We start from the raw sequence: 21,594 nt of genomic DNA on the forward strand, positions 1-21,594 counted from the left end.
AATCCACCGAACCGGCACGTTTCAGACTGTGGAGGAAACCAGAGTACCCAAACCAGAAATCACACCCAGATTCCTGGCGCTGTGAGGCAGCAGTGCTAACCACTGTGGCACCGTGCCACCCCTCACCACCATAGTGTGAAGGTAATGTGAAGCTTTCCCCTAAAGTAGGGTCTGTACAATAATCCAGCAGTTTTTATAGTATTTTTGGGTGTTGTTCAATAAATATCTAGATTCTGTCAAACCCTTGCTATGGTGGAATTTGAACTTAACCTTTGGGTTGCTAGTCCACTACCAGACCTGTTCAACTACTGTACCTCTAGCTTACTACGTATGTATTAAACCATCTGTGTGTTTCCATCAGCTTCCAATTGAGGACCTTTGCAGCCTGGCATCACGATCCATCATTGTTCCTCTCTCAGCTGCAGTTCCTGAGTCTACTGAGGATATTCTTCTCAAAGGCTTTACTGCCTTAGACATGGAAAATGAGAAAATCGAAACAGCACAGCAGGTACTTACAGGCTGTTATAGCCAGAATTGACATACTGATTGTGAGGATGTGAAAAAGTTAAACTTTGAATAATTTTTTTTGTTTTAGCAGAGTAGAAGGGGAAGGCCTAAAATATGTACATTAAATGTGGAAGCATAATTTTAAATGAAAGGATCATTTCTAGCATAATGAAAGATATTCAATGCTGTTAAATAGCACTTCCATAGTTTCACATCAGTTTCATAGATTCTCACTGATCCTCCCATGCAGATATCTTCAGTTATATTTCTGGGATTCTGTGGCCTAGATTTTCTGTTTCAATAAATGGGTTAACACAATCAACCAGTAACCCTTACAAGAGAATCTACATCTATCCTCACTTAACTAAATTAGTCAGTCAATTTTATGAAGAAAACTTGAAAAGCTTCTTGGTGTTTGACATAAAAAAATTGGCAAAAACAGTTTTGCTTCACATGTTGAGGCCAATTGACATATGTTCCAGTCCCATTAGTAGCTATGCCACCTGGAGTCAGATGCCTTATGTCTTGTGTGGTGGTGGCACTGACCAGTACCAGTAGTGTAGGAGCCATAGTGTGAAATCTCCATGCAAACTTGAGTAGATTAGCTATCCCTGAAGTGAGGGAGAGGGATGGCCTCGGTGGCTAAAGAACAGAGATTGTGGTAGCGACCAAAGATGGCTCTGGTCATCTGAGTATTGGAGGAAATTTCTGCTTGTTTGGACATTGTGACAAATCAGAGACAGTAGAGAGGTCAAAAGAGAGGTGGTAGTGAGGGGGAGATGGGTGTCAGCAGCATACCCATGGAACCTGAGGTGCTTTTGGATGATGTCAGTGGTGGACAGCATGTAGATGAGGTGGAGGGGACCAAAGAAAGATCCTTAGGAACTCCAGAGTTAATGATGTGGGAATGGGAGGTGAAGCCAATGTGAAAGATTCTGTGGCCATGACAGGATGGAAGAATCCAGCCAGCCTTTTATGCTACATGAGCTGGTCGGCACTGAATTCAAAGTTAAACATCAGTCCACATCACACTTTCCTTTCTGTTAACAGTGTCATAGAAGAGAAGGCAGCCATTGGACGCATTGTGTGTTAGCTCTGTGAAGACATTGTTTATTTAGTTGCTTTATGTACACTCTTTAATTGCAAGATTTCCAATTAGAACCTTTGTGGAAGACATTATTAATTACCCCAGTAGCTGAATAAATGAGCTTGTTTTTCCTCTTTCCTGCAGTTCTATTCCTGGTTCTTCAAGATACAGACGCAGATGGATCAAGATGAAGGAACGAAATACAGGTACCTCTTCCTAATCTATCGTAGCACTGGGAAATATACTGGCTGTGTGTAAGTATTGATCACAGGGTGATACAGTGATTCCTCTTTGTCTTTTCATGAAAGAGCAATTAACTTTGTATTTCTTCAGATTTTTCATTGTACCCACCCCACCCTCAGTCAGAGATTAGAAATCCACTGGTGCAGCATACTGGGACTCCACATTATTAAGACCGTATGATGAAGGAGCAGAAGTAAGCGATTTGACCATTCAGTGAGATCATGATGGATCTGATATGATAATCCTCAACTTTACTTTCCCACCTTATCCCCAAAGCCCTTGATTCCCATCCCTATTATAATTGTCTATCTCAGCCTTGAACATATTTAATGACCTAGCCTCTACCGTCCCCTCCAGTAAAGTTTTCCACAGATTCACTACCCTCTGAGAGAAGACATTACCCCTAATCTGTCTTAAATGGGTGACACCTTACTCTTGAGATCATGCCCTCTAGTTTAGATTCTCCCACATCTCAACATTTAACCTCAAGCCCCCTGAGAATCATATATGTTGAATGAAGTCACCTTTCATTCTTCTAAGCTCCAATGAGTGCAGGCTTTACCTATTCAACATCTCCTCGTAAGAAAATCCCTCCGGGATTAACCTAGTGAACCTTCTCTGGACTGCCTCCAAAACTCTCCTTGGATAAGGGGACCAAAACTGTTCGGTGTTCCAGGTATGTTCTGACTGCTGTGCTATCCATTTTGCTTTATCATTGCAAGTCTAGTTGATAATTCAGAAAGATTTTTTGGGGGGTTTAAATGATTTGGTTATTCAATAACTTGAATTAAACAATCCAAATATCAATACAACAAAATAGGACCTTGTGTAAAAATAACATTGCTCTCCCACCTGAACTAAGTGACTTTGAATTAAAGGGAATAGACTGCTTTCATAAGTTAGAAAGCAGTGGAAGCCTTATGGCTGCAGTGTTACATTGAAACAGTGGTGTTTTTTTAATTGCAGACTGTGTCAGGAGCTTAAAAGGGAGCACTCCTTTTAAACACTGTTTGAACAAAGACCAGTATAAACTGACTGCTGTGAATAATGGTCTGGATAGTGTTCTTGTACTCTGGGGTGTTAGGTGGGAATGAAAGTCTCTGTTCTCTCTCTGATAAGACTTTGAAGTAAAACTTAGAAGTAGGGTAGTAGGTCCATGGTTCCTAGTTCAAATGTGTCCGCAAGTACAAAACTACTTGTGATCTGTTACTAATTGCCTTAGAGTAAGCACAAGGTGAGTTGGTATCAGGAATGGTCATGCCACGTTAATGAATTAACAGTTACCCAGTTATGGTAAGACATATTGGGAGAGTAGAGGGAATGTACCGTGCCTGATATGGAACTGCTTTATGGGGAAATGTCTCTTTTCCCCAGCACTGATATCCTTCATCTTGAGCATAGAACTTGTCCATATGTGGCAGAGAAATGAAAGTGTGCCCTCAGTAGAATGAATTAAAGTACAGAAGATGTGTTGCATGTGAGCAGGGCCATCAAACTGTGATCCTTCATTTTGTGGGTAGGTTCTGTATTTCACAGGTTCGTTTTCTGGTACTATCGATTGGGTATTGCTGACTTTCTAATATATAGTCACTGCAGGTTATGTAGATTAGAGTGTAACATGTTTTTTGTTTGCTCCTTGTTTTAGAGAAATGAGGGATTATCTGTATGGCTTTCAGGAGCAGTGCGATGCAATACTAAATGATGTCAACACAGCCTTGCTACACTTGGAGTCTCTGCAAAAGCAATACCTGTTTGTGTCCACCAAGACAGGCACACTACATGAGGCTTGTGAGCAACTCTTGCGGGAACAGGTAGGAAAGCATTGTTATTAAAAGAGTTTGGCCTATGGAGTAATTAAATGTTTTTTGCATTTAGCAATTAAATGGTGCGTGGAGCACGTATTTGTAACATGTTATTGGGGTGTGCAGTTGTAATGTCAAGTTAGACAATAGAGGGTAGAACCCATGGATGTTTTCAATGGGATGGAAGAAAGTGAAGAATTGAGCTAACATGTGGAGAAGAACATTTTTAAGAGTAAAAAGGTACAGTTGCCACAGTCCTAGATGACCATTGGCTGCTCTCCCCTTTGCGGGGGAGAGCTGGCTGGTGGTGATTTTAACCATAGGGTCACTCACCTCAGGCGAGGGGCAAGGTTGAGAAGGCAGGGCCTTTATGAATAACTTCAGTCATTTTGTGAATTGAATCTGCATTGTGGTGCCGCTCTGCATCATCAACCAGGCGTCCAGTCAACTGAGCGACCCGACTCCCTATTTAGGCCATATTCCTCCCACGTCCCCTGAATATGTAACTTGTTTTTTTTCAGGGCTCAGTGAAGCGGCATAGCCCTTTGCTTAACATTAGCTAACAAGATATTGTTGATGTTAGTAAACAATGGGAAAAGTTAGTAAACTTTGAGGGTGACATCAGTGCAGAACCCTTTATGGAAGGAAGTTGCTACTGTATTCCCAGGGATGAGATTTTGATTATATGCTGACCAAAACACACATTCTACACTGGCCCTGTGCTCCTGACCGGGTGGCCCTATTTACACTTATTTATTGGTTTATTCAGTTTCTGGTTTGTGGTGTTGGTTATAGGTTTGTAGCGACTTCTCTGTTGTGCCTTACCTCGTGGGTGGATAATTCTTGACTCAGCACCGACAATCTGTTAGCATTAGCAACTTGGGATTCATGCATGTTAATGGGAATGCTTGTTTAAACTGTGTTTGTAGCCCTGAAATAGCATTGAAAGCTTTGGATGTGATGGTTGGGTTTCTAGTGAAAGCCACTTTTTTAAAGAAAGAGTTTTGTTGTTGAAAAGAATGAACTGTCTTTACATGGGGAGTCTGAATTCTGCTGTAATATATATATTTCTTTTCCCTCAACAGTCGGAGCTGGTAGACCTCGCTGAGAGTATTCAGCAGAAGCTTTCATATTTCAACGAATTAGAAAACATAAACACAGTATGTGTCGCTGATGTGTGATCTGTTTAAGGTTTCGTTGTGAAGTCTATTCTATATTGTCTTGTCCTCCTTGATGCTGAATTTGTGAAAACACCACCTGATATTCAAAATCTTATTGTTTGCTGGTCTCCAGTTGTAAGGACTATTTACTGGTTGATGCACAGAGATCCAGCAGTGACTGGATGAGTGCTGGAATTACCAACCCTCTTTCCTACTTGAAGACCCAAGTGTCTGAATCTTCCTGCAGTACTGAACCATTCACTAATTTTATGACACAAGAGCATAGTAACCTAGTTGTTATGATGCTGGGCAAATTATCCAGATGTTGTTGTAAGATGAAATTTCACCTTGTCAAATGTTGGAATTGAATTCAGCTAATTCTCTTTCTGTGGGCTAAATCAAAAAAGAATGCTGATTGATGGAGAGAAGAATTTTCCCTTTCTTGTTTCCCACTCCCAACCAAGCCCCACCAATCTGAGGGGGGGGGGGGGGTGGGGCAGGGTGATTCTCCCAAAAAAATTTAAGTGCCAAATTTGCATAAAAACTAGAGTAACTTCCACCGATTGTTTTTTTTGGCGTGATTTTCAGAATGAATCTCCCACATTCTAAGGACTGCACAGTGCCCGAGCGAGATTCGCCCTGAAAATCAGTGGGCAGGGCCTATTCCCGCTGGAGAGGCCTGCAGTATAGCACTGAACAAGTCACTGTGCATGCGCCAACCTGTCAGCGCCAAAATCGGTACATGCGTAATGGCCCTGCACTGCTGGCTTCCTGATCACTGGCCAGCCCCGTGGACCCCTCCCTAAATCCCGCTGGAGGGAACCACTCTTGGCAGGGGGAGGTATTAGACTCGAGTGGGCCCGGAGACTTCAGTCCTGGGCCCGCTAATTGGATTTAAATTCAAATTTAAATATGGAAATCAGCATGGAACTGTTAACTGCAAAAATGTAGAGCCAGAGAAGTGTGGAGGCTGTGGAACCCAGTGGGGAGCCCGCTAAATGGCTTCCGGCCTCTGCTAGAACAGCAAGCTGGGAGAATCACCTCCCTAATCTCTACGAATGGTTCCTGTTCCTACCTGGTTGTCATCAGCATAGATGATGAGGATTGCTTTACCAGTATCAACCTACACCCTTCAAAACAAATGGAAAGCCCTTCCAAACTGTTAAGTGTCTTAACAAGCTAAGTCTATTTTCACTCTGTGATCTGAAGAGATTTTTTTGATTTTTTTTAATATACCCTTTGAATCAATGCAGGTGGTATGCAATGGGGCAGACAGAATCAAAACTATTGCCATGGTTGTGATGGCAACTAGTGTAACTAGATCTGCTAGCAATATTAGAAGCCCTACACATAGCACATTGTCGGGAGCATAGGAACCGGAGTAAGCTCCTCTTCAGTCCCTTGAACCTTTGTACCATTCTATTAAATCATGGCTGCTCTGCATCTAAACTCTTTTCATATCTTTGCTGTTGTCTAACAAAATCTACTGGTCTCTGTTTTGGAAGTTTCAATTGATGCATAACTTGTCCCCTTCTGGGTGAGACTTAGAATTGCTATAGGTCTCACTATTTCCCAACACGTTTTAGTGCATGTATCAGCGTCTGTCTAAAGAAAATTTTTAAAATTGGGAATATGTCAAAGTACAAATATATGACTCATTTGTTACATATTATAGGGAAGGTGTCTAAATGGAAATTGACCACTTATTCCTTGCAGTGGGAATGTGTTCTAGTTAGAAATGAGTATTGTTGTTCCTACCTTTCAAACCTTAATGCATTTACTTGTAAATGGAGCAGAAATGACATGTTGATATATTTTGCTTTCCTCCTAGAAACTGAATTCACCCACGTTATCTGTGAACAGTGAAGGATTTATACCGACACTGGCCAAGTTAGATGACTGTATAACCTATGTGTCGTTACATGTAAGTCATTTTCTTGGAAGACAGTTTTACACTGCTATTACTAGGCCACATTTAGTTACAATCCCCAGTCACTGCTTTTGCTTTTTGGTAGGAGGATTTAAAGTATCTCGTCGGTCTGGGGGAAGTTACTGGGTCTGTATTAGACTGAACTGTGTAACTATATAGCTCTAAGTACTTTATTGAAAGGCTTCATTGTGATATGAAGAGATTTAATTATGACCTGCTTTGTTTACAGCCTAGTTTTCGAGATTATCCTGTTTATTTAGCAAAGTTTAAGCAATGCCTATCCAAAGCTATGCATCTTATGAAGACCTACACTGTGAATACACTTCAGAACCTCTCCACACATTTAACAAAAAGGGTAAGATTGTTACTATAATACAGATTGAATAACTTGTCTTCATGTGATGTTTCAAGATACAAATATTGCAGTGATGTTTAGTTTAGTACAGCGTTTTATTGAACAACTTACAAGTATTTATCTGATTTACAAGGTGCTTTATCAGATTATGTAGCTAGTGGAGATGATGTGTTGAGGCCAGTGTTGAACTAGGGTAAGCACAGTAAGAAATCTCGCACCACCAGGTTAAAGTCCAGAAGGTTTATTTGGTAGCACAAACCACAAGCTTTCAGAGCGCTGGTCCTCGTGCTACCAAATAAAGACTTCTTACTGTGCTAGTGGAGATACCAGACTCAACTGTCTGTACCTCTCTGACTAAAGGTCTGGGACACTCGGGAAGTGGAACCTTCTCTGTCATTATGTAGATCCTCATGGCACTCTGCTCTGAATATAAAGATGTTTAACTCAAGCTCTCATCTTACCTTCTGCTTCCAATCTGGGAAATGAGGCTTTTGCATAAACAGTGGCAACTTAAAAACTGGTCACAGAATTCCAAAGTTAAGGAAACTGTTTGGCCTTGTATATACTTTTTGTTTTTCTTTTGTGCAATGTGGGCGTTGCTGGTAGCATTTATTACCCATTGCTGTTTGCCATTGAGAAGGTAGTGGTGAGGAGCCTTCTTGAGCTGTTGCAGGCCATGTGGTGTAGGATGGTGAGTGACATGGAGGGGAACTTACAGGTGATGGTGTTCCTGTGCATCTGCTGCCTTTGTCATTTGAGATGTTAAAGGTCCTGGGTTTGGTAGCCTTGGTGAGTTTCTGCAATGCATCTTGTAGATGGTGCACACTGCTGCTGCTAAATGTTGATGATGGAGGGATTGAATGTTTGTGGATGGGATGCCAACCAAATGGGCTACTTTGTCCTGGATGGTGTTGTGCTTCTTGAGTGTTGCTGGAGCTGCAACTATCCAGGCTAGTGGAAAGTATTCCATTGCATTCCTGACTTATGCCTTATGGATGGTGGACTAGCTTTGGGGAGTCGGGGGTTGAGTTACTTGCCGCAAGATTCCAAACTCTGACTCCCTCTTCTAACCACTGTTTTTATATGGCTGGTCCAGTTCCATTTCTGGTCAATGGTAAATGTGAAGTTATGTGACCACATTAAAAACAAGGGGCATCACTGAAAATACAGAGACTGAGTGAATTCGAAAACAACAAACTTCTATATAGCACCTTTCACAATGTCCAACATCTGAAAACGCTTGACAGCCAATAAAATATTCTAAAGTGGTGCCCCTGTTGAAAATGGGAATCTTTGTAAACAGTTTTCTCTCAGTACAGTTGCCCAAAGAGCAGAGACCTGATAATCTGTTTTAATGATGCTGTTTGAAAGATAAAGTGGCCAGAACCACAACCAAATCATATTGTATATGTTAAGTTAGTTTCTTAAATTTGATTTTTTTCTGACAGGACCCTTCAGTTACATCAAACACCGATAATGCTTTTACATTATTCTATGTGAAGTTCAGAGCAGCAGCTCCTAAAGTGCGGGTAAGTGGAAATGAAGATGTTTAGAAACACCCATGGGGAAAATTTCACATTATTGACATTGTGTTTATCGTGCTTTCACCTAACTTGCTCGAACTATCTGTTAACTAATTCATTGAAAAGGGACAGGTAGAGAAAGGTACCAGTCACCAACCGGCAATTCATTTAAACCTTGATAAGTAGGCAAAGGTATTTCTTTTCTTGGAATTTGCTTCCCAGGCCTTTCCAAACTCGATGTTACTTGTCAGATCTTGGCAATGTGAGAACCGCATAGAGGGGTTGGGAGACATTATACAATATGAGGAGACAAAGGGAAGCACTGTTGAAGTTTTCAGCAAGAGTGGGCAAAACAGCCAGAAATCACAATGAACTTAGCCGAGAAAGAAAATAATCAAGAAGTAGGAAATCAGAGAGTGAGACAAAGAATGAGGGAGTAGGGAGAAGCAACCTATTACAGGAAGACAAGGACAGTTTCTTCATTATATACATGAGAAATATCCTATAGATTCTCAGAACAACCTGCCTATTATGAACTAAGTATCATACGTTTAAAGACAAACAAATTGAAGAATTGGGACAAATATCACAAAAACATTACTTCATATATTTTTAGAACTATCTTGTTTGACAAGATGTGGAATATCAGCTGTGTGTGATGCGGTACAATACTCTGAATGGACAGCAACTTGTGACACAATCAGCTCAACAGTCTGTGGCACAGTGTGCTGGGATCCAGGACTCTTTGTGCTGCCAGTGTATCTTGTGACCCATCAGGCGGGACTCCTCAGAACTCACTGCATAGCCAGAGCATTGAGTGATGCAGGTGTGAGCAGTGATTGAATTAATGGTGTTGGAGGGAATGAACAAACTGAGTCTTCCAAGACCATATAGAACTTCAACAAAAACAGCTTTATTCAACATGCATTTGGGAGAGCAATACTCAGCTGTAATTCCAGCATGTTCCTGAGCTACTCATAGGTTCCTACACATTTTTGCATCACAAAGGCTATGTTTCGATTATTTCATCAAATTGTACTTTAAATTTGTTAAAGTTCTGTTTTGCTGTGTCCTTTGTGCTTTATCTTTAAATCATTTTCAGAACATATCCTGTCTACCTGTTTGCAATACAAAGCACTGTAGTTATCAAGCTGATTTCAAAGGTGTGCTATTTGTCCCCATTTCCCCGATACTTGATTAGTTTTTCAGAGGCACAATGACTTTTTTAGACATTGTGGAGTCTTGATAAGTGGTATCAATTCTCTTATTGTTGCTGCAACCTCGGAAAGATCTCACCTGGGGTGTGACTGTTTAATGACGCCTGGGCTGTAGTTATTTGTAATTTGCCCTGTGTCTGCCTGCAGTGAGTGTAGATAAGAACATAAGAAATAGGAGCAGGAGTAGGCCATCTAGCCCCTCGAGCCTGCCCCGCCATTCAATAAGATCATGGCTGATCTGTCGCTGCTCATTCCACTTTCCCGCCCTCTCCCCATAACCCTTAATCCCCTCTCTTATCAAAAACCCATCAACCCGCGTCTTAAAAATATTTAGCGAGGCAGCCTCCACCACTTCAACGGGCAGAGAATTCCAGAGATTCACCACCCTTTGAGTGAAGAAGTTCCTCCTCAACTCCGTTCTAAACCACCCCCCTTGTCAGGCTGTCTGTTTAACTCTTTAAAAAGTCTGACAACACCAGGTTTCAGTCCAACCGATTTATTTGATAGTAAATTCACTCAGTCCAACCAACTTATGAATTTACTATCAAATAAATCGGTTGGACTGAAACCTGGTGTTGTCAGACTTTTTACTGTGTTCACCCCAGTCCAACGCTGGCATATCCACATCATGTTTAACTCTTTCCATTCTTTCCTCTCCTGCTGCAGCCCATGCTCTCTGGGTTGTCCTACTACAAATAGTAAATGGATTTTTGATTTGATTTATTATTGTCACATGTATTAACATACAGTGAAAAGTATTGTTTCTTGTGCGCTATACAGACAATGCATACTGTTCGTAAAGAAGGAAATGAATGAGTGCAGAATGTAGTGTTACAGTCATAGCTAGGGTGTAGAGAAAGATCAACTTAATGCAAGGTAAGTCCATTCAAAAGTCTGACAGCAGCAGGGAAGGAACTGTTCCTGAGTCGGTTGGTATGTGACCTCAGATTTTTGTATCTTTTTCCTGATGAAAGAAAGTGGAAGAGAGAATGCCTGGGGTGCGTGGGGTCCTTAATTATGCTGCTGCTTTGCCGAGGCAGTGGGAAGTGTAGACAGAGTCAATGGATGGGAGGCTAGTTTGAGTGATGGTTTGGGCTATGTTCACAACCTTTCATAGTTCCTTGTGGTCTTGGACAGAGCAGGAGCCATACCAAGCTGTGTTATCACCAGAAAGAATGCTTCCTATGGTGCATCTGTAAAAATTGATGAGAGTCGTAGCTGACATGCCAAATTTCCTTAGTCTTCTGAGAAAGTAAAAGCGTTGGTGGGCTTTCTTAACTGTAGTGTCGGCATGGGGTGACTAGGTCAGGTTGTTGATCTGGACACCTAAAAACTTGAAGTCCTCGACTCTTTTTACTTCATCCCCATTGATGTAGACAGGGGCATGTTCTCCTTTCGACTTCCTGAAGTCAATGACCATCTCCTTCGTTTTGTTGATGTTGAGGAAGAGATTATTATTGCCGCACTAGTTCACCAGATTCTCTATCTTATTCCTGTACTCTGTCTCGTCATTGTTTGAGATCCGACCCACTATAAGGATTCACAGCTGATACAAAACTGTTGCGTGTTTTGGGTGATATTTTTAGGTAATTGATGGTATTTATACTTGTCATTTAAATATGTTAGATATGACTTTTTTCTTCTTTTGCAGTCTCTAATTGAACAGATAGAGCAAAGAACTGAAAAAAGTTCAGAGTAAGTATGTTCGCCTTGTACCATATTCAGTGACTGTTGAGCTAGTGTTCTTATTAGACTTCAATATTATCATGTAAACTAGTATGTTACTACACTGTGTTACTAGGTTATTATGTAAAGGGACTCCTAAAGGAGTTCATCATCAATGAAATGTTGGTTTAGAAAAGAAACACACTTGTCTTGATGGATTATTTAGCTAATGAGTAGCAGTTTCTCTGTATGAAAGAAATGCAATTTTGGAATCACCTTCTTCATCTTCATGTGGGTTGGCCAATTTAACAGGATATGTGTTACTAATCGTGCCACAAATAGAGGGAAAACTCTTCTACTCATGCAGTATCATCCTCAAAAGGACTCTCTTTAAAAAAAAACCTAAATCAAGTACTTCTGAATTAGTAGAATTTATAACATAGTTTTTTGCTATGGAGGTTAGGGTTTATGAACTTAATTTTAAATCAGATTTCACCTTCCACTAGGTATCAGCAGCTACTGAGTGAAATCCACCAATGCTACCTGGATCAGAGGGGACTACTACTTGGTCCAAGCATTGCCTCCACTATTGCTGACCTGACCAGCCAAAATAACAGGGATCACTGTGCACTGGTATGAGTCCTGAATACTGTTAACAATCTTAAAAAAAAACAATGCTATTGTCATGCAAATTAAAAATGTATATACATGCTCTCCAGTGTTGGTAATTAATTGCACCATTATTTGTTTACAAATGTATTGGATGTCAGCACTTAACAATTCTTAGTTTTGAGTTGGTCAGTAGGACATCTAAAGACGGTCTTTTTAAATGTATTCATTAGCTGCTCTCGATTATATTCATAATGAACAAAACTCCTGAAAAGATGAGCCTTTCAGCCCATTCTTATCCTTTTTTGTTGGCTTGGTTTGATCATGCAGTGACAGCTACTCGGTGTCAGTGCTCTGCGTAAGAATGGGAACTCGCTGTGTGGGGTGTAGTGTGTCAGCACATGGCCTCTTTGTGGAACAATGTAATAACGTATCGTCACTGGACGTGCAAAGAAAGTAATGTGTTGCTCCCTCCCCTCTATACTCATCACTCCTCCCCTCTTTACAACATTCAACCACTGAGGTGGATCAGATGGCCTACTGTAGAAATTTCAATATTGCTCTGTCATTAATTCCTGTGAGGCTGTCAAGCCCAGCTTTAGGTGAGACTTTCCCTCATATTTTTATTCGTCTCCTACAAAGGCCTAATCCACTATGCATCTCTCCACAATATTGGGGATTGTGTTCTACTTCTAACGTCCATTTTTGTTAAATGAAAGACAAGTAGCAAAAGAAATGAAGTTATAGCTGTGTAATGTTGCAATTCTATAGAACCATAGAAACCCTAGAATGCAGAAGGGGCCATTTGGCCCATCAAGTCTGCACTGACTCTCCAAAAGAATGTCTTCCCTATCCCCATAACCCAGCACATTTAGCACAGCCAATCCACCTAGCCTGCATATCTTTGGACTGTGGGAGGAAACTGGAGCACCCCGAGGAAATCTGCGCAAGCACGGAGACAATGTGCAGACTCCACACAGACAGTCACACAAGGCTGGCGCTTTGAGGCAGCAGTGTTAACCACTGAGCCACTGTCTAATAGTCAGAGTGTTAGCATGCAATACAATTAGTATAATACAACTGCTTTTGAGGGAATATTAATATTAATATGCAGAACTAATACAATTACATAATGCAACACTTGATGAAATATTAGTGTGTAATACAATCTCAAAGATTTCTGTACCTTGAAACTCGATGTCTTCTACAACATAAAGACTACTTACTTCCACTTCTGTAACATTGTCTCGGCTCACCAAGTGCTGAAATCGTCAGCCACGCATTTGTCGCCCGCAGGCTTGACAGTTCCATAGCTCTTGATTGGCACCCGTCTTGCACCATCCATTCATTACAGCTCATCCCAAATTCTGTAGTTGTCATTTTTTTGCTCGCTGACCTACATTGGACCCTGATCACCAAACACATTCAAGCTTAAAACCTTTAGGTTCAAATCTTCATGGCCTCTCCTTCTCCATTTTTTGCTCTCAACCTTTTTACTCAGTGTTGAGTCTTTTCTGATCATACTTCTGTGAAGTTCCATGTAATGTTTTACTATGCCAAAAGCATTATAAATGGGCTTATCATTTTTGCAACGTGCCAATAGAGAGGCATTAACATAGGAACAGAAGCAGGCCACTCAGTCTTTGTTCCTTTTCTACCATTCAATCAGATCATGGCTCACCTGTACCTCAATTCCGTTTACTTACCGTGGATCCATGCCTCTTAATAGCCCTACTAATAAAAAACACTATCGTAATCGGTCTTGATCATTTCAATTGACCCAGCATCCACTGACTTTTGGGGAGAGTGTTCCAGATTTCCATTACCTATTGTGTGAAAAATGCTTGCTGATTTTCCTCTTACATAGCCTGGCTTTGCATATAATTGCTGCTTTGTTTGAAAGAGTAAGAAGTCTCACCACACCAAGTTAAAACCCAACAGGTTTATTTGATAGCATGAACTTTCGGAGCGCTGCTCCTACACCAGGTGAATCTCGTCTGATGAAGGAGCAGCGCTCTGAAAGCTTGTGCTATCAAATAAACCTATTGGACTTTAACCTGGTGTTGAGAGGCTTCTTTCTGTGCCTACCCCAGTCCAACGCTGGCATCTCCACGTCTTGTTTGAAAGAATTCCTGTATTCTGTCTTACAAACCTTTGGTGTTGAGATTTCATTAAATGAGGGAATGCTGCTGTGTTATAATGTTTCTGAAGTGTGCCCATGTCTTATGGTAGTTTTTTTTTTAAGGCAAGTGGTGCTAACTGGCTCTGAGGTCTTTAAGCAGTGTTCCTTCTGGCTTTGCAAGTGGGAAGTGGGACACCAATGAAAATATGACATTTAGTCACTTCTGTGCCCAAAAGAATAAATTGCTTTGATTTAAAGTCTCGAGTTAAATTAACAGTTTGTAATTTTGCTACTGCAGTCACATGGTACTGCACAGTCAACTCACTTCATATTGCAACAATTTATAGATCTCTAGTTCAAACATTCCTTTTATTAATTTATAGAAACATAGGAAAAGATTCCATAAAACTTTGCAGAGGAGTAATGTGACTCCAGAACCAGTAATGTGGTTGACTCTCAACTGCCCTCCAAGGGCAACCAGGGATGGGCAATAAATGCTGGCCAGCCAGCGACACCCATGTCCCACGAATGAATTTAAAAAATCAAAAAGGAAGATTGCCGAGATTTACTGTGTTTAATTTGATTTTAAATTAAACTTTTTGATCATGTAATATGCAGAATATGTAATAGGACATAAGAACATAAGAAATAGGAGCAGGAGTAGGCCATCCAGCCCTTCGAGCCTGCCCCGCCATTCAATAAGATCATGGCTGATCTGTCGCGGCTCAGTTCCACTTTCCCGCCCTCTCCCCATAACCCTTAATCCCCTCTCCTATCAAAAACCCATCAACCCGCGTCTTAAAAATATTTAGCGAGGCAGCCTCCACCACTTCAACGGGCAGAGAATTCCAGAGATTCACCATCCTTTGAGTGAAGAAGACATGCATAGGCTCTCAAAACCGGCAGCCAGGCTGTGCCAGATTTTGGATTTTGTTTAATTTTGGGTCAGGCAATTTGGATAATGTGTGGTTTGGGCCACCACAGGTTGGGTGAAGGTCAAGGGTCATAGAGTCATACAGCGCAGAAAAGACCCTTCGGCCCATCACATCTACACTAACAATAGCCACAATTAATAAGAACATAAGAAATAGGAGCAGGAGTAGGCCATCTGGCCCTTCGAGCCTGCCCCGCCATTCAATAAGATCATGGCTGATCTGTCGTGGCTCAGTTCCACATTCCCGCCCTCTCCCCATAACCCTTAATCCCCTCTCTTATCAAAAACCCATCAACCCGCGTCTTAAAAATATTTAGCGAGGCAGCCTCCACCACTTCAACGGGCAGAGAATTCCAGAGATTCACCACCCTTTGAGTGAAGAAATTCTTCCTCAACTCCGTTCTAAACCGCCCCCACTTTATCTTGAGGCTGTGCCCCCTAGTCCTACTGTCCTTTCTGAGTGGGAAGAGTCTCTCCACCTCTATCCTATCCATCCCATTCATCATCTTATACGTCTCAATTTTTACGTCTCAGCATTGTTTGCTGGTGCAGACGAGTGAAGGAGCAGAGAGAGATAAGATTTTACCTGTTAAAAACCTGTTTAAATAAGTTTAAAGCACTTTGTTCTTTGTAGAACTGTTTAAAGCATTTATTTTATTGTATTTACTGCTTTAAGAATTCTGAGGGAGTGGTTAGAAGGAGTTGTGGGCCAGCCAGCTTTAAATCAGCGCCAGGTTTAAAAGGCGGCCTGGTGTAGACAGCGGGCAGCATCTGAGCGGGCAGTGGAGTGAGAGGGAAGCAGAGTGAGCTATTAGGGCTTAATATCAAAAGGGCTAGGGAGAAAAAGGGCCAGGTGAGTTCGTGTGGAAATTTTCAAAATTACTGCAGTGAATAATGGAGGGGCATGTGATGTGTGGTTTCTGTATGATGTGGGAACTGGTGGACCCCAGGGTCCTCCCCAGTGACCATGTCTGCAGTAAGTGCAGGTTGCTGGAGGAGCTCCAGCTCAAGGTAGATGAGCTGGCCTCTGAGCTACGGACGCTGAGGCTCATCGGGGAGAAAGGGTGCCATTGTCAATGGGGTGCAAGTAACATCCACCCCCCCAGACTGGCTAACTCTAAGGGTCAGGAACAAGAGGGGGCTGCTGAGAGGAGGAAGGAGGGTGGGGAGAGGAGGCCTCAGCCTCTCAAGCTGCATAACAGGTTTGAGGTTCTTGCTTCCAGTCTGGACGAGAACGAGGGAGGTGAGGTCGGTGAGCAGACTGCACACGGTACAGTGATGCAGCAGGCCATAGGCAAAGAGAAGGGGAAAAGGAACGTAGTTGTAATTGGGGATAGTGGGGTGAAGGGTATTGACACTGTCCTTTGTCACAATGACAAAGTGCACAGAAGGGTGTGTTGTCTGCCTGGTGCTCGGGTCCGGGATGTCGCATCTGGGTTGCAGAGGAACCTGGAGTGGGAGGGTGAGAATCCGGTCGTAGTTGTTCATGTGGGTGCCAACGACGTAGGCAAAATGCAAACTGAGGATCTGGGGAGGGAGTATGAAAAGCTGGGAATGGAATTAAAAAGTAGAACCGACAAGGTGGTCATCTCTGGGCTACTGCCTGAACCGAGTGCAGACGGGCGTAGGGTTGATAGGATTAAGGAAGTGAATGGGTGGCTCAGGGATTGGTGTGGGAGGAATGGGTTTGAATTTATGGGGCATTGGCACCAGTATTGGGGTAGGTGGGACCTGTTCAGGTGGGATGGGGTTGGTCTGAACCGTGCTGGGATCAGAGTGCTGGCTAATCGTGTAAAGAGGACTGTAGACAGGGCTTTAAACTAATTGGGGGGGGGGGGGGGGGGAGGGTGTGAGGGTAGGTGACATTACGGGGTCTAAAGTTAAGGAGACGGTACAGGTAAGGATAGAGGCCGAGGATGTCCCAATAATAGAGGGAGTAAGGGGCGTGAGTATGATTGGTGGCGTTCCAGCAAATAAGGTCCAGGTGAAGGCTGGGATGAAGTTGCTTTATCTGAATGTGCGAAGCATTAGGAATAAAGTGGATGAGTTGGTGGCGCAGATCGACACAAATGGATATGATCTGGTGGCCATTACAGAGACGTGGCTGCAAGGTGACAGGGACTGGGAGCTGAATGTCCAGGGGTATCAAGTGTTTAGGAAGGATAGGCAGGAGGGAAAAGGGGCTCTGCTGATTAAGGATAGCATCAGGGTGGTAGCGAGGGATGATATTGGAGCCAAGGAGCAGAAGGCGGAATCGTTGTGGGTAGAGATTAGGAACAGCAAAGGGAGGAAGACGCTGGTGGGTGTCATCTATAGGCCCCCCAATAATGATCTGGAGGTGGGGCGGGCTGTTAACGCGCAAATAAGTGTGGCGTGCAGGAATGGGACGGCCGTAGTTATGGGGGATTTCAATCTGCATATTGATTGGTCGACCCATGTTGGACGCGGTGGGCTCGAGGAGGAGTTCTTGGAATGCTGCCGGGATAGTTTCCTTGAACAGTGTGTGTTGGGGCCGACAAGGGAGCGAGCTATCTTGGATCTGGTGCTATGTAATGAGGCGGGTAGAATTAGGGAACTTGCGGTGAAGGATCCTCTTGGGGAGAGTGATCATTGTATGGTGGAGTTTCTGGTGCAGATGGAGGAGGAGAAAGTGGGTTCCTGGACACGCGTCCTTTGTTTGAACAAAGGGGAGTACGGTAGGATGAGAGAAGAGTTGGCGAATGTGGACTGGGGGAGCGCGTTGGAAGGTAGGTCTGCTGAGGAGCAGTGGAGGATCTTTAAGGAGATCTTTCTTGGTGCTCAGCGGAAATTTATTCCGATGGTCGAAAAGGACCGTAGGTGGAGAGGTAATAAGCCGTGGAGGTGAAGGAAAGTGTTAAATCAAAAGCGGAGGCGTTTAGAGTAGCTAAGAGTAGTGGGCGAGAAGAGGATGGGGAGAGGTTTAAATGTCAACAAAGATTGACAAAGAAGTTGATAAAGGAGGGTAGGAGAAACTATGAAGCTGGGCTAGCGCTTAATATAAAAAAGGATAGCAAGAGTTTTTATAAATATATAAAAAGGAAGAGGCTGGCTAGGGTGAACGTTGGTCCCTTAGAGGATGAGAAGGGGGACTTAGTGGTAGGGGATGGGGATATGGCGGAGGTCTTGAATAACTTTTTTGTTTCGGTCTTCACGGAGGAGAACGTGAATAATTTGCCAGATGTTAGAGATGGAAAGGTGGTAGGACTGGAGGGTCTCGATGACATTACTGTTACTAGAGAGATGGTGCTCGACAGACTGGAGGAGCTGATTGTGGACAAGTTCCCAGGACCGGATGGAATGCATCCGAGGGTCCTGAAAGAAATGGCGGAGGTGATAGTGGATGCCTTGGTGGTTATTTTCCAGACGTCGCTGGATTCCGGGGAAGTGCCGGAAGATTGGAAAGCGGCTAATGTTACGCCGTTGTTTAAGAAGGGTGCCAGGCAAAAGGCGGGGAATTATAGGCCGGTTAGTTTAACGTCTGTTGTAGGTAAAATGTTAGAATCCGTCATCAAGGAGGAAATAGCGAGGCATCTTGAGGGGAACTGCTTGATAGAGCAGACGCAGCATGGTTTCGTTAACGGGAAGTCGTGTCTGACAAATTTACTGGAGTTCTATGAGGATGTGTCTAAGGCGGTGGATAGAGGAGAGCCGGTGGATGTGGTCTTTCTGGATTTTCAGAAGGCATTTGACAAGGTACTCGTTACAGTTTAGAAGAATGAGGGGAGATCTCATTGAGACGTATAAGATGATGAATGGGATGGATAGGATAGAGGTGGAGAGACTCTTCCCGCTCAGAAAGGACAGTAGGACTAGGGGGCATAGCCTCAAGATAAAGGGGGGACGGTTTAGAACAGAGTTGAGGAGGAACTTCTTCACTCAAAGGGTGGTGAATCTCTGGAATTCTCTGCCTGTTGAAGTGGTGGAGGCTGCCTCGCTAAATATTTTTAAGACGCGGGTTGATGGGTTTTTGATGAGAGAGGGGATTAAGGGTTATGGGGAGAGGGCAGGAATGTGGAACTGAGCCACGACAGATCAGCCACGATCTTATTGAATGGCGGGGCAAGCTCAAAGGGCTAGTTGGCCTACTCCTGCTCCTATTTCTTATGTTCTTATGTTCAATGGGATCTCCCCTCATTCTTCTAAACTCTAACGAGTACAAGCCTAGTTTATTCAGCCTCTCCTCATAGCTCAACCCCCTCAACTCCGGAATCAGCCTAGTAAACCTCCTCTGCACTCCCTCCAAGGCCAAAATATCCTTGCGTAAGTACGGCGCCCAAAATTGCACACAGTACTCCAGCTGCGGCCTCACCAATGCCCTGTATAGCCACAGCAAGACCTCCCTACTTTTATATTCAATCCCCCTCGCTATGAAGGCCAGCATCCCATTCGCCTTCCTGACCACCTGCTGCACCTGCAAGCTGGGTTTTTGGTCCCCCTGCACCGTCGCCTGCTGCAGTTTTTCTCCACATAAGTAATAATCCTTCCTACCATTATTCCTACCAAAGTGGACCACCTCGCACTTGCCAACATTAAATTCCGTTTGCCAGTTCCTGGCCCATTCGCCCAGCCTATCTAGATCCTTCTGTAGACTCTCCACACCCTCCGCGCAATTTGCTGTTCCACCAATCTTGGTGTCATCAGCAAATTTCAACACCAAACACTCGGTTCCCTCCTCCAGATCATCTGTATAAATGGTAAATAGCTGAGGCCCCAGCACCGACCCCTGAGGCACTCCACTAGTCACCAACCGCCAATCCAAATAGCACCCATTGACCCCCACTCTCTGCCTCCTATTTGACAACCAGTCCTCTATCCACGCTAACACCCTACCCCCAACTCCATGTCCCCTGACCTTCTGCAATAACCTCTAAGCAGGTTAATTCAATTTTCCTGCAGATTGTCCCATATCTTTGAGTGTTATGATATTTCAAGTTCTGATCCAAATATTTTTTAAATGTTATAATGTTTCCAGCCTCCACTACCTTCACGGGCAGTGCATTCAAGATTCCCATCAGCCTCTGAGTGAATTTTTTTGTTCTCAGATCCTTTCTGAATCTCGTGCCTTTTATCCTAAAACTATGTCCCATTGTGAATGACCCCTTAACCAAGAGCAGCTGCTCCCTACTCGCCGTAATCTTATACACCTCAGTCATATCCCCCTTAGTCTTTTCTACTTCATCCCAGACAACATCCTGGTGACTCCCCTGCACCCCTTCTAGCGCAATCACACTCTTTCTATAGTGAGGTAACTGGAACTGCACACTACTCCAGCTGTGGCCCAACCAAGGCACCGCACAGCTCCAACATTATCTCCTAGATCTTAGACTTTACACCATGACTGGTAAAAGCGAGTGCCCCTTGGGTCTCTTGGAGCACGGGAATAGGTTGGTGTGCAAGTGGCAAAGCAGGTAAGTCCAGCATCATGCAGCACCTAGCCAAATTGTCCTGGTAATTGAGTAAAAAAAAACTTAAATGATGCATGGCACATTCTTAAAAAGGTCCAGTTTTTGGACAACACGGGTATTGGACACAAATGGAAAATGTTGGAAAATCTCAGCAGGTCTGACAGCATCCATCGGGAGAGATTCTGATTGTTTCAGATTCCAGCCTCTGCAGTCATTTGCTTTTATCTGATCTTTAGAGAGCTGGTTTTGAAAGAGTGTATCTGTACTATAAACAAGCAATAATTCTGCATTTTCTTCCAGGTTCGCAGTGGTTGTGCTTTTCTGGTTCACGTCTGTCAAGATGAACATCGGTTATACAATGAATTTTTTACAAAACCAACTCCCAAACTAGAGTAAGTTATTTTTGGCGCGATCCAAGGTCTTGTTGTTGACCTGGTCATTAAAATGGGAACGTCAAGTCATTGCATTCCTACTGAATGACTTTACTGAATCAATTTGACAGTGGGTGTGTTTGCTACATTCCTTTCTATCAATCCCCATGATGCAAGATCTTCCTTATATCACAGAATCCCAACTGAAAGAGGCTATTCAGCCCTTCAAGCCTGCATCGACACCAATCCCCCTCCCAGGCGCTATCCCCATAACCCCACATATTTACCCTGATAATCTCGCTAATACTAAGAGGCAATTTAGCATGGTCAATCAACCTAATCCACACGTCCTTGGACTTGCATCTTACATAGAAGGTAAAGTCACCGTAGTCCAGATGGCCATAGCTGCTCTCCCCTTTTATACTATTAAATGAGAGTTAACCAGAATAAATTGGAATTGGAAATGATACTGGTGTATTAAGTGCTATATTTGGGTGAGGAACAATCTGAGATATTGTATTCCCTGGAATGCACATTTAGTATTGTAGTTTCTTATAGCACAGCCCCCAACACTTAGCATCTACACTTCTCATGGGCAGCTGCCTATGGTGTTAATCATTTGGCATTGCAGTAGAGGTCAATT

General features: G+C 43.1%; 1 protein-coding gene across 1 annotated transcript in view; it reads left to right on the plus strand.

Moving 5' to 3' along the window:
- Positions 1-21,594, plus strand: part of cog3 (component of oligomeric golgi complex 3) — a 73,306-nt gene that overhangs the window by 15,178 nt on the left and 36,534 nt on the right. Inside the window, exons 2-11 of the mRNA XM_080204188.1 lie at positions 362-508; positions 1,739-1,800; positions 3,483-3,648; positions 4,725-4,799; positions 6,631-6,723; positions 6,959-7,084; positions 8,533-8,613; positions 11,476-11,519; positions 11,996-12,122; positions 20,881-20,972. Of these exons, the coding sequence (XP_080060314.1) occupies positions 362-508; positions 1,739-1,800; positions 3,483-3,648; positions 4,725-4,799; positions 6,631-6,723; positions 6,959-7,084; positions 8,533-8,613; positions 11,476-11,519; positions 11,996-12,122; positions 20,881-20,972 (1,013 nt within the window). The remainder of the gene's footprint in view (positions 1-361; positions 509-1,738; positions 1,801-3,482; positions 3,649-4,724; positions 4,800-6,630; positions 6,724-6,958; positions 7,085-8,532; positions 8,614-11,475; positions 11,520-11,995; positions 12,123-20,880; positions 20,973-21,594) is intronic.

The sequence above is a fragment of the Carcharhinus amblyrhynchos genome, chromosome 15 (assembly GCF_965287045.1).
Source record: "Carcharhinus amblyrhynchos chromosome 15, sCarAmb.v2.hapA, whole genome shotgun sequence".
Classification (NCBI taxonomy): Eukaryota; Metazoa; Chordata; class Chondrichthyes; order Carcharhiniformes; family Carcharhinidae; genus Carcharhinus; species Carcharhinus amblyrhynchos.